Source organism: Canis lupus, chromosome 38 (genome assembly GCF_011100685.1).
Source record: "Canis lupus familiaris isolate Mischka breed German Shepherd chromosome 38, alternate assembly UU_Cfam_GSD_1.0, whole genome shotgun sequence".
Lineage (NCBI taxonomy): Eukaryota > Metazoa > Chordata > Mammalia > Carnivora > Canidae > Canis > Canis lupus.
Window position 1 is genome coordinate 12,027,534 of NC_049259.1, and position 12,254 is coordinate 12,039,787.

Below are 12,254 nucleotides of genomic sequence, written 5' to 3' on the forward strand. Positions count from 1 at the left end.
ATAGGAAGACGAAATGTAGGAGGTCTTCCCAGCAAGTGTAAAGACCCTGATTTTCATTTGTCCTCCCTTTAGGACATTGTCCAGTTTTCAGAGGTAAAAGGCTTCTGCAGCCCAAAGTCCAATGGTGCTGGACACCAGGTGGATGTCTTACAATTCAACTCAGTTCTGACACTATCTACCTGGAGATAATGTTAGAATCAACAGGTTAAGGATTCGGTCCCACAAGGCTGCTCCGTCTGCCCCCATACACACAAATTGTCACCTGCGCTTCTGACCAAACAGCTATAAATCCGAGGCTCCCGTGACTCCCTCCTTAGGTTTGATTAATTTGCTAGAATGGTTCACAGAACTCAGGAAACCCATTTAGTCTCTAGATTACTGGTTTATTACAAAGGATTTACTCACTATGTTATTGGTTTATTACAAAAGACATAACCCAGAACAGCCACAAGAAAGAGATGCATAGGGCAAAGTATATGGGAAGGAACTCAGAGCTTCCTCACCCTATTTAAACTGGCCATTCTGGGATCCCTGGGTGGCGCAGTGGTTTGGCGCCTGCCTTTGGCCCAGGGCGCGATCCTGGAGACCCGGGATCGAATCCCACATCAGGCTCCCGGTGCATGGAGCCTGCTTCTCCCTCTGCCTGTGTCTCTGCCTCTCTCTCTCTCTCTCTTTGTGTGACTATCATAAAAAAATAAAAAATAAAAAAAATAAACTGGCCATTCTCCCCAAATACCCAGGTGTTCACCAACCTGGAAGCTCTCTGAACTTCATCCATATGGGTTTTTATGGAAGCTTCATGACCCAGACATGATCGATGAAATAACTGACCACTGGAGATTGAGCCAACCTCCAGACCCTTTCCCCTCCTCGGAGGACAGGAGGTGGGACTTAAATAAAGTTCCAATTCTCTAACCACCTGCTTGACACCACTGGCAACCAACCCCCACCCTTAGGTGAGGACCACAAGTCGCCTTAGTAACATAACGAGAGACACCTTTATCCTTCCTCATCACCTAGGAAATTCCCAGGGACTCAGGAGCTCTCTGCCAGAAATGGGGACAAGACCATACATGTATTTCTTCTGAATCACAGTATCACAAGAGTCTCAAAAAGGGTCTTAAACAGTGAAATAGAACAAAAAAGGCAGCGAGCACCAAATATCTATCAAGACAGGCACTGTGCTCAGCATGTTAACATACACTGTGTTGTCTAATCCGCTACCAAGTGGGAATTACCATTGAGCTAGTTTTATGGATGAACAAACTGAGGTAACCAGATATATCTGTAGGTTGCTCAGCAACACAGCCAGTGAGTGAAGGAGGTGGATTCAAATCTAGGTCTGTGGGATTCCAAAGTCTACACTTTTACAATGTACCTAACTATTAATTCCCAATGGATGGCCTCCTTTTATTTCATTGCTGTTTAAGGTGGGGGGGAGGATGCCGGGCGAGGGGGGGGGGGTGGTCAAGGGAAGGAGAGACAAACTCAAACAAATTCTAAAAGAAGCCACTCACAACCATTTTGCCTTGCTCAGTTTTTGATTTTCTAATAACCCACCTTTGGAAAAGAAACAGGCTCCTCAAGCTTAGTCTTTTTTATGAAGTCTGTGGGTTATAATAATTCTCATCAATTTGAAGGCATAAATGACAAATTATTTACCATCCTAGAACACCAGATTAAGTTCACAAATTCATGTGGCTCTGAGTTCCTTTCACTGTTACAATAAAGCAGTTCAGAGAAAGATAAATAGAATAAAATTATTCCTTTTGGAAAAATATAAAAGTTTCACAAAAAAATCTGTTTCTAGCTCGTCAGTATAGAATTTGTCACTAATCATTTTAAACTATGCCCTTTTATGCTTCTTCTGTCTCTTTTAGCTTTCTGAGTAGGTCTTTGATGTAACAAAGACAGTTTCAGACAAGATTTCAGTTCATCTGGAAAAAAAGGTTTAAGTCTGGAGGCAAAATGCAGTGTATTTAAAATTTATATACTCTATAATGCCTTTGTTCTGAACTTGAAGATCCTGAGAAACTTCTAAGCTTCTTTGCCTTCCGCCTCTAAGCTCATTTGTTCTTCCTTTGCTTATTATCATGCAACTGTGGCTTTAACGGGGAGGTGGGGGGGGGTCCATCCTTTAACGACATGCAGAGTCATGGCTGACCCTTTCTGATCAATTGCCAATCCATACAGGTTTGACTGATAAAAGAGCCAATTAGATTTAAGCAAATTAAGGGACATCACCAATGTCAACCACTTATTAAACTGAATGCTGAATTCCATGCATACAAAACACTAATGCACTGAGCCCCATTAAGAGTTGAAATCCTAACCCCATTAGTAACTCCAGACCTTGAAGGGGTAAAGGTCACAGGAAAGTTTCATATTTATGGATTAACATTTGGATTCCATTTTTATTTTTTTAATTTTTTTTCCTAGAACTCTTGAACTTTCACTATAATGCTATTCAAGAGCTCAGATTAAATATATTCTTCATTTCTAAGAGTATCCTAGTGCTAAATATGAGTATTATGTTATTACAAACAACCAAATAATATAGTAGTTGTAGAAATACAAAAACCTGAGCATGGAAGTGGGTGGAAATATGCTACAGAAATGAAGGAAAAATAACCCCCAGACTCCTCCAGTTGACCAAATAATATTTCAAGTGAATTTTTTAAATAAAAAAAGAATGTGTGTGATTGGGATTTGCCACTGTGTATCTGTGTGCTGAGCTCTTGCATGATCTGAATTGTCTTAATCTTCATCTTCAAAATAATTTGTGTTTATCAATTTGTTTGGTCATATTCTTTTTTTATTTGTTTAGTCAAAGTTGAGAGCCTTACTTTTTTAAATAAAATTGATTTTCGTAAATAATACAAGAGCAACGAAACAGGAAGATCTGATGGAATTAACTAGGGTTTGGGATGAGATACTGTTAGATTGCTTTTTACATTTTTTTCCCCAGCTTTACTGAGGTATATACTGCATGTAAATCTTTTTTTTTTTTTCTCATAAGAAAAATAAAGAAAGCTGGTATCAAGTAAGATGTTTCACAAACATCAAAGAAGAGATGATGTACCAGGGAAAAGTTTTTGTACCTGTGGCCCTACCTTTTCTTTCCAAATTCCCACATAAACTGTCCGTTATTCTATGCTTACCTGAATAACCACCATAGGGAGGGAATCAGAGTGATGGGTTGGTGCAATTCGAGAATATTTACCTCCATTCTCTTGCCCTCCTTTGGGCCCTCAGTTACATCTGCATAGCCACAGCACCCCTAGTTGGACAACAGTGTGTGCACAGGGGTTCACATTCTCCACAGCTGGTTACAATATAAGGTTGCTCAGATAAAGATGAGGCATGAACGGGCCCAAGCAATGATAACTTACAATTTAAAACTGTTAATTAAGCTATCTTGATTGATTGATTCATTCACTCACTGATTATTCATTATGAACCTACGATGCGTTAGGTTGGGTCTAGGCACAGAAGATCAAAACACGAATACAAAACAGCCCCTGCTGTGTAGGGTCTTATAACCAGTGATTGTGACAGTCCCATCAGACAGGCCATTTCAACATAACATGATTGTACTCTAGGACACCTAGCGGCCCTATCTCAGCTGAGGTCGGTAAAAGACAACTTTCTGAAAGACCTATTTCTAGGTTGGAACCTTAAAAATGAGTAGGATTTAGCCAGAACTAGGGGGTCAAGGCAGTTTTCGCGGTCACATTTGATAACGAACATTTGATCAAGAAAAAAAATTAGCATTTCTATTTGGCCCAAACCTTCTGTTATTATATTTTCAAACTACACTGAGAAGAAAACATAGCTAAGGGTATTATCACTACAAATCTTGCATAATCCAGCACTCAAAGTATAGTAGGAATTCCACAACACCAAAAAGGAGACCTAGTATTTGAAATCAAGGAAACGGCAAAAATGGTAACAATCCAAATATAATGGAAAAGTAAATAGCATATAGAACCTTCTCTGCCCATAAGTTGGTTCACTTCTGTACATCGGTTCATTTATTATTCATTTCGGTACGAAGCACAGTTCACTGGACAAAGACATGGAAGATTTCTTTAATAACTCTCAGTACTAATTTAATTCTACTTAAACACACATATTCTAGTGAATGCCACATGCTTTTCAGCATGATTTTATGTGTAAATCAGGATAATATGTTTTCAGATCATTAAGTAAAAGGAAGCATGAACTAAAACCTATTTAATCAATGAGGTGTCACCTTTAAACTGCCACAAGGTCATAAAAAAGATAATTTCAAAGCTATAAGTTTCCTAATTGTAATCAACAACAATGTAATGATGAAAAAAGAAAGTATGTCCTAATGGCTGCAATAAACTTGAGCAAATCACTGTCTTTGAAGACATTTTGCCTCTTCTGTTGGTGAAGGGCCATCTCCCCAAATCTGGATTTCTGAGTTTAGAAAGTGAATGATGACATCATGCCCAGAGAGATGAGCCTGCAGAATGGCATGACAGAGGCATGACTAAGCATCCACGGAGTAGAGATAAAAGTAAACTCGGCAGTTGATTTCAGTTCTACTATACTGTTAGAAAGAAAATTTTAGTTTCTTCCCATTTGCATAATATTAATTCTTCTACTAACCACTGACAGATACAGTCACAGACTGTATGCTGAGTTAGCATTAGAAGCTGTGTTGTTGTTGTTTTAAAGATTTTATTTATTTGAGCGAGGGAGCATGAACGGGCTGGGGGTAGTTGGGGGGGGTGCAGTAAGGAGAAGGAGAAGCAGGCTCCCCGCTGAGCAGGGCTCCCAACGACCCCAGGCTCCATCCCAGGGCCCCACAATCATGACGTGAGCTGAACACAGCTGCTTAACGGACTGCGCCACTCAGGTGCCCTGAAATTTGTGATGTTTAACTAAACTGTATGTACTCATGCACACAGAGATATTTACCCCACATTATTAGGCATTCCTAAGTGCATGAATAAAATTGGCCCTGTTTTATGAATGTGACGTAACTCGCTGTAAATTACAAACCATCTAAATCAGTATGAATGCCATAAAAGGAATATATAACTCATTAAATTCCCACATATCCAGTTAAGGAGGTATCGCTATGTTTTAAAAATCTCCATTAAAGCATTAATTACTGTTTAATATCTAAATGTGAATAAAGGGTATTATATATACTAAGGTATAGAGTCATCAAATGTTCTATCCTTTCCGGCATGTTGAGTTGATTAAAAAAATGAAGACACAAATATCTAAGGTTTCTTTTCTTGATTTTGCTTTGTTTTGGTTTTTGAGTCTCAATTCTTAAACAAGCCCCTACCTAAATTCAACCCCCCCTTCTATTATCAGTTTATGAAATAAGACAGAGTCATTCAGCTCCAACTGTCTCTTCCAAGCATTCCCGAGCAATGTGGCTTCTGCCATTTAGAATTTCAGGTGTTTTGGTAAACATCTATTCATTAAATCTTATAATGTCATGAAAGGTAGATAAGAATGAGTGACTTTAATGATATAGCAGGTATTAAATCTTTCCCGGGGAGAAGTGTCCTATACGAACTGCAAATTAAACTGTTTATTTTCCTCTTGTGATGAGGCTTTCACTGCTCTTATACTCTTTGCTACAGAAGAGGTATTTATCCAGTCCTGCTGTTTCGTGACATAGTGACATTCTCCCTTAGTCCAGAGCACACTGGTTTTTGAAGTAGAGCTACAAGACAGCCATTGGGTGTTCTGGAGTCCTTTTCTGCTAGTATTTTTGAAAACATGTATTCCTGAACACTCAGTTGTGAATCACGCTCTTATTACTTGGAGGCATGCTCTTTTGTCCAAGGGCTGTGTATATGAATCTAAGAGGGAATTTTTTTCTTAGCAATTATTCCCACAGAGAGTTAAAATGAGGGTAGAGTTGACTGTAGATCAAAATAAGAATTCTAAATAAGTTAAGTCAGTTACTTACACAAATAGTTAAAGTAAAAATATCTGGATTGTACCACATTTCAAATACGAAAGTGACAATGTTGGACCCTAATCATTAGGACACGGGAGTTCAAGGTATTTTTCCAGTGGGGTGACTAGTTTTCCTTTTCTATTTGTTGCATGCTGTCCTTTTCTGGCAAATAGGAGAGGTTTAGATAGATAAGGTTTTTCCAAAAATCAGGAATGGGAACCAAAGCTCAAACTGAAAATATAAATTTTGGATCTAAAATGAAGGCTGAAACACACAAACAAACAAAAACCATTTCCCAATCTTTTTAACATGCAAAACAAGAGCTTCATGTGTATGACATTTACCTCTGTACACACACAGTGCAAGATGAAAGCGGTCTCAATAGAACAATAAAAAAAATCAATAAAAGGGTCTCAACAAAACAAAACAACACCCAAACAACCAGAAATACAATTGAGCCTCTATGTTCTGAAAAAAAAAAATAATAATTCTCACTATAAACAAGTGCTCAGTGGAGACTTAGTAGCGAGGCATTTATATAAATTTATGTAGCCAACGATATAAATTTATGTAGTCAACGTTGCTCATAGACTTACCCCCAGGCGGCATTGCAAATGTTATAGGATCACTTATCAAGCTGCCTTGGCTATTTGAAACATTCACTTGTACGGTATAATCAGTAAAAGGAACCAGCCCCTCGATGAGTACCCAAAGGTTGGTCTCTTCACCACTGTGCATGACTTGTGTGCCATTCAGAAGAGTGTAGTTATTGTCTGCTGAAAAAAAAAATAAAATTATTAAAATTAGTGTACATTTAAGAGTTCATTCCTTCATCACAGTGATCAAAAATAACTGAGCTGTTATTCTAAGATAGTGTGAAGCCGTTCACAAGTATTGTGCACGTAAGGAAAAACATGGCACAGACATATTAATGGATCCCATGATGGATTATTTACAACTGTTTGAGGGTGTTTTTAATCCTTGGATTTTATCTGATGTGCAGACTGGAGGAAATCACACTCTTTCCCCCATCCAGAAAGGTTCTGGATATAAGCAGTATATTCAAATTATACATGTCAGATATTTCCTTTGTCATCAATTGGGGTATTTGCTGCTCATTTTCCTTGAGATGTAGGCTCGCTGCTTTCCCTCTACTTCCTCTTTAAATCAGAATTGGCCAGAATATTTTGAAAAGCAGTCTGTGCCCACTTTGATCAGAAGATCCTATTTGTAGCTCTATGCCCAACTCCAGAGGCTGCCTGGCTGCGTAAAAGAATCACCTTCCATGTACTGTCACTGAGCTCCACCATGACCATCCTTCCAAAACTTGAGCAAACCCATTCTCAAATAGTAGCATGTCTAAGATACAGGAAAATACTGCTGCTCAATAATAGGGTTTGATGTCACTCTCTCACACAAATGACTTACATTCAAAGTTCAGAAGAGTTAGGAATTAGGCTTAAAACAAGGAAAAGGTTACAACTGAAAATCCTGTCCTAAGATTTATTTCATTGTCTGGATTCGACGCTTCTCTGAAAAGTTTACATGAGGCGGATTTTTCAGAAGAGTGCTGAAATTTAGAAAAATTAAGTTGTCATTATTCTTAACACACAGAAGTCAAGAGCCATTAAGATTGTAAGGCTCACAAAGCCTTTTTATTTATTTATTTTTTTTGCCAAAACACTTTTATGGTATGTCTCTTTAATTTCCTCCTCTCAAATTCTACAAATATAGGCAAATGAATAAAAAACACACATGATGTTGGACTTTAAGAGGAAAGCATATTTGCAAGATTTTCAGATAATGACACAATCCTCATTGGTTAAATGTTTAAAAATTAAAACATGGCCATACCGAAAATGATCTTGCAATGTACAATAAACAATATTTAGTAGTTGCAATATCTTAAAAAATATTGTATTTTGACACAGATTTGAGGCAGAATATGGTGCAAAGAAAGTAGATGAATTTGGTTGTCAGAAGTTCTGCATTTGAGCCTGTCCTTATCATTCTGGAGGAGTATGCTCTTTGCTAAGTTACTCAGCATTTCTGAATCTCATGTTTTTTCATCTGTGAGCTGGGAATGATCATACTTTGACTGTAATGTTACTGTGAAGATTAAGTGAGATCATTTCTTTACATTACCCAGCATGTAACAGGTATTCATCTACAGCAGTTAGGAAGTGTGACTGTTTTTGCTGTAATATAACTGATACTTTCCAAACAAATGTTTACAGCTAGCAAGTGATTAAGAATTATGCATTGTGTAGTTTACTTTCTCCATAGCAATTACCTACCTATTACATTCTCCCTCTCTCCCACCCAACAACATACATTAGTCAAAATTCTAATTCCTTTCCATGAACAAAACAACATTAGTCACTTCTGCTACCACTGGGTCATTATCCCATCAGGTTATATGTCAAACTCTATAATTAATAAAAGATCATGGGGCACCTGGGCGGCTCAGTCAGTTAAGTGGCTGCCTTAGGCTCAGGTCATGATCTCAGGGTCCCGGGATGGAGCCCTGCATCAGATTCCCTGCTTGGTGGGGAGACTTTTCCCTCTTCCTGTTCTCATGCTCTCTTGTTGGCTGTCTCTCTCTCTCAAATAAATAAAATAAATAAATGCCTTTAAAAACAAAGAAAAGGTCAAATGACATAAAAGAGGATCTCATATCCAGTTATGAGCATTTTCATGCAATGTGGGTAAGGCAGACAAAAACTTTAAAAGTACACAAAAATTTTAAAAAGATACTTACAATAGCTTTGGGAAGAAGGGTGTAGCTGAAAAAAAAATATTGCTGCAAAACACACAGGTGTAAGCTACGTAATTTCCATGACCAGAAGAAACCTCTAGTGTCATGCAAGAGTTTTTTATTCTGAATCTGAAATTGACACATTCAAAGGAGTGGTTTATTCCCAATGAATAAATGGTACTTAGGGACTAAGATGTGGAGATAGTAATTTCCATTCAGTTTTAGTAAAATAAAATAAAGATATATTCACTGCTTAGGAATTGTTTTAAGTTCCTAAAATGGAAATAGACACCACAGATGGCTACGTGTAACACACATAAACAAGAAGTTCTGAAACCTGAAAAGTAGCCTTGAAAAGACATTTCCAAATGATACTATATTAGCTCTCACAGGTTCTTTATAACTCATCAACCTGATTAGACAGATTGACTCCAACTGCATGCAGAGAGCAGGCTTTGCTAGGTCCTGATAACAATATGCTCAAGATGTACGAGACACAGTTCCTGAACTCAAAAATCCTGGTTAAGATTTACTACGAATCCCTTGTAAGCACCATCCAAGAAAGATCTTCATTATCTGCATTTGAAGATCTCAAGTTCCAATAACACCTAACTCCTTGGAAGCATTTTCAGTTACGGCTGAAACAATGGCTGCTGTTGTCAATTACCCAGTTGTAAAATTTCAAAAAGGTCAGCTTATCCTGCGAGACCCAGGGAGATACCTCTGAAGTAGTGGTCTTGTGCATACCTTACAAAGTACTGAAGATTGCAAAATAACAACGAAGGTTCTAAAATCCTAACGTGAGAATACAATTTTACAAAGTTCAAGTCAGGTACAAATCAAAGAACAAGGAGTTAACATCTAGGATTATAATATTGGTTGAGGGTTTTTTCCCTTATATTTTGTTTGTGTTGGAAGCAAATTTCTAGCTGTAAAACAAACACTCTCGCTAGCTTTGAAAATGGCATGGCAGGGGCAAATATATTAAATACCACTTTATTCGAAGTTTCCCAGATAACATTAATACATGGTAATTATACAATTAGTTGTAACATTAAGTTCTAGTTATAGAACAATGATTACTCAGTAATTATAAGAAGTATATAATTACTCAATAATTATGAGAAGTATGCAATTACATAATCATTTTGTTCAGCTCAAAAAAGAACTTGTATATCTCCAGGAACCACACAGCTGAGTGAGTCCAATACTCCCTTACCCTCACAACACGCAGCTCAATCCATAGGCCTAGAGCAACCACAGGACTTCAACACTCGGGGAAGCTCACAAACCTCCAGGTTCAAACCCAAACCCGTGACACAGATTTTCTCTTTCTCCACTTTATTCTGTTTTCTCTTTCTTCCCTTGAACTTGACCAGCTTGAGTTCCGAGATCTTGGGGGAAAATTCTTAAAATGCAAGTCCTCAGATTCCCCCCTCTTGAGAGCGTCTTGCTTTATTGCCTTTCCCTGCATAAACTTTGTTTTCAGTGGGCTGGAAAATGCAGCCCCATTGGTTCAGCCTCAAGAATCAAGCTAGAAAATGCTACAGTGATAAGCATTTCCTATCAGAGGTGACCATTTCTGTCTGGTCTTCCTCAGGGCTGACCCTATTTGTAAGTATAAGTGGACGGTGCAGGTCCAGTTAAGCTCCTGTGTTCTGGAACCGCAACTTCCCGTCACCCTGCCCCCCAAGGCACTGTGAGCTGAAGTGGAGCTCCCCTCACCCACCTCTTTGGCTGTGATCTGCACCACTGGGCTTTAACCTGGGGATCACACTAAGCACTTTGCAGATGGGGTCGTCTATCCTAGTGCTGCAGGGTTCACCTATATCAAAATCACCTGGGGATACTTCATCAACATCCACCTCCCTGAGTTCTCCTTCAGACCTACCGAAAGAGACTATTCGAAGGCAGGGCCCAGTAATTGGTGATTCTTCTTAAGCATCAACTGCTGATTTTAGGATTATTTCATCCATGTTCAAGCTCATCTTAAAGTAATGATCAAAATTTCATTTCTGCTGTTTCCCAAAATAATTAGATCACTTTGACATCCTTGTTAATGATGCCTTTGGACTCTAGCTTTGGGCTATGAAATGTTCACTTTATTGTAAGTGAAATAATGCATCTTCAGAAAGTATAAAGTGGACTCTTAAACCAAATCTATCTTCACAGACTAAAAAAATCTAGTAAGTTGTTCTATAAGAAACATTTCAAAATACACAAAAATAATTTTTTAAATGAGCAGTCATTTTGCACACCTGAGAGCAATCGCTTCAGGACTTCTGGTGAGTACTTCTCTTTCTCCCTTTCAGTCTGAAGATACAGGGGAAGGAAAGATTCTTTGTATATTGTCCAACATCATGTATCACAAGTGAAAAAACAGAAACAAGATACCAAGTTTTGTGTAGATCACGTAAAATTTTCAAATAAACTCATAGCTGCTGCCTCAGGATAATCTACATTCTAAAGGATTTTTCTAAAAAGTTAATTCATTCAGTCCTACCTTTCTACTTTACTTTGAAGAAAAAAAGTGTTAAATTGAGAGTTGACATAAATCTTTGCCCAACAGATTTTACTTGTAACGAACCTTAATTTCAGAGATGAAATCCTACAAAAATATCAACAGCATTCATGCTCATTTTCTAAGGCTAAAAATCTTACATTTAAAGTTACTTGTTGAAGAGTAGTAGGATATTTTTCTATACAATTATTTTTTAAGCACAAACCAGTGTAGATACATCTGCTCCAGGGATGCGTAAATGATTGCTGTCTCAGGAATATCATCCTATGGGGTTCTCCAGATTGATATAACATAAATGGGTATCCTTTCCCATTCTTGTTATAATCATTGTCACAAGAATTTTAATGCACCATATATTCCATAATTTTTTTTTTCCTCTGTGCTGTACTGCTCTGACCTTTTCAATATTCTATAATTTGACTGGCTGGCCATTTCGGTTCTCTCCTTTTTACAGCCTTATTAACTTGTGGGAAAGAGGTGAAATGAACAACCAATCAGAATACATAATATTGCAAAGGTCAGCGTAGTCTTGTACAGTATCATCACACACAGAAGACGGTACGCCAGGCATTAACATCCTGATATCTTATTCATGTGACAAAGATTGTAACAAGAACAGAAAATGGCACAACATGAATCCATTCTCATGACAAAGATTATAATGAGAAATGACAGCGAACAAACCAAACTGATTCTTGTTACCTTGTGAGGATTTTAGATGTCAGACCTGGTCCTGCTTTAAGTTAGCCTTTTTCTGAATCCAATTACACCCTAAGGTAGGAAAGGTGTTAACTAATTTTCCCACTTCTTGCTGTAGAAAGAAAATGCTGTATTTTACTGGTATTGAGGTCTCAATTTCAGTGTTGTTCAGCATTATCTCATTATCACAGAATTCTATCCATCCCCAAATCAAAAGACACAGAACGACAGACTGCACATCTGGGCAAAGTGGTGAATCGGGCCTTTAATGTGAGCTAATAATTCCAGGTCACTCTATAGCACGTATTCATATTTAAGTT

General features: G+C 37.9%; 1 protein-coding gene across 1 annotated transcript in view; it reads right to left on the reverse strand.

Moving 5' to 3' along the window:
- The window catches only part of USH2A (usherin), a 702,892-nt gene that overhangs the window by 288,096 nt on the left and 402,542 nt on the right, over positions 1-12,254 (reverse strand). Inside the window, 1 exon segment of the mRNA XM_038586435.1 lies at positions 6,553-6,732. Coding sequence (XP_038442363.1) covers positions 6,553-6,732 — 180 coding nt within the window.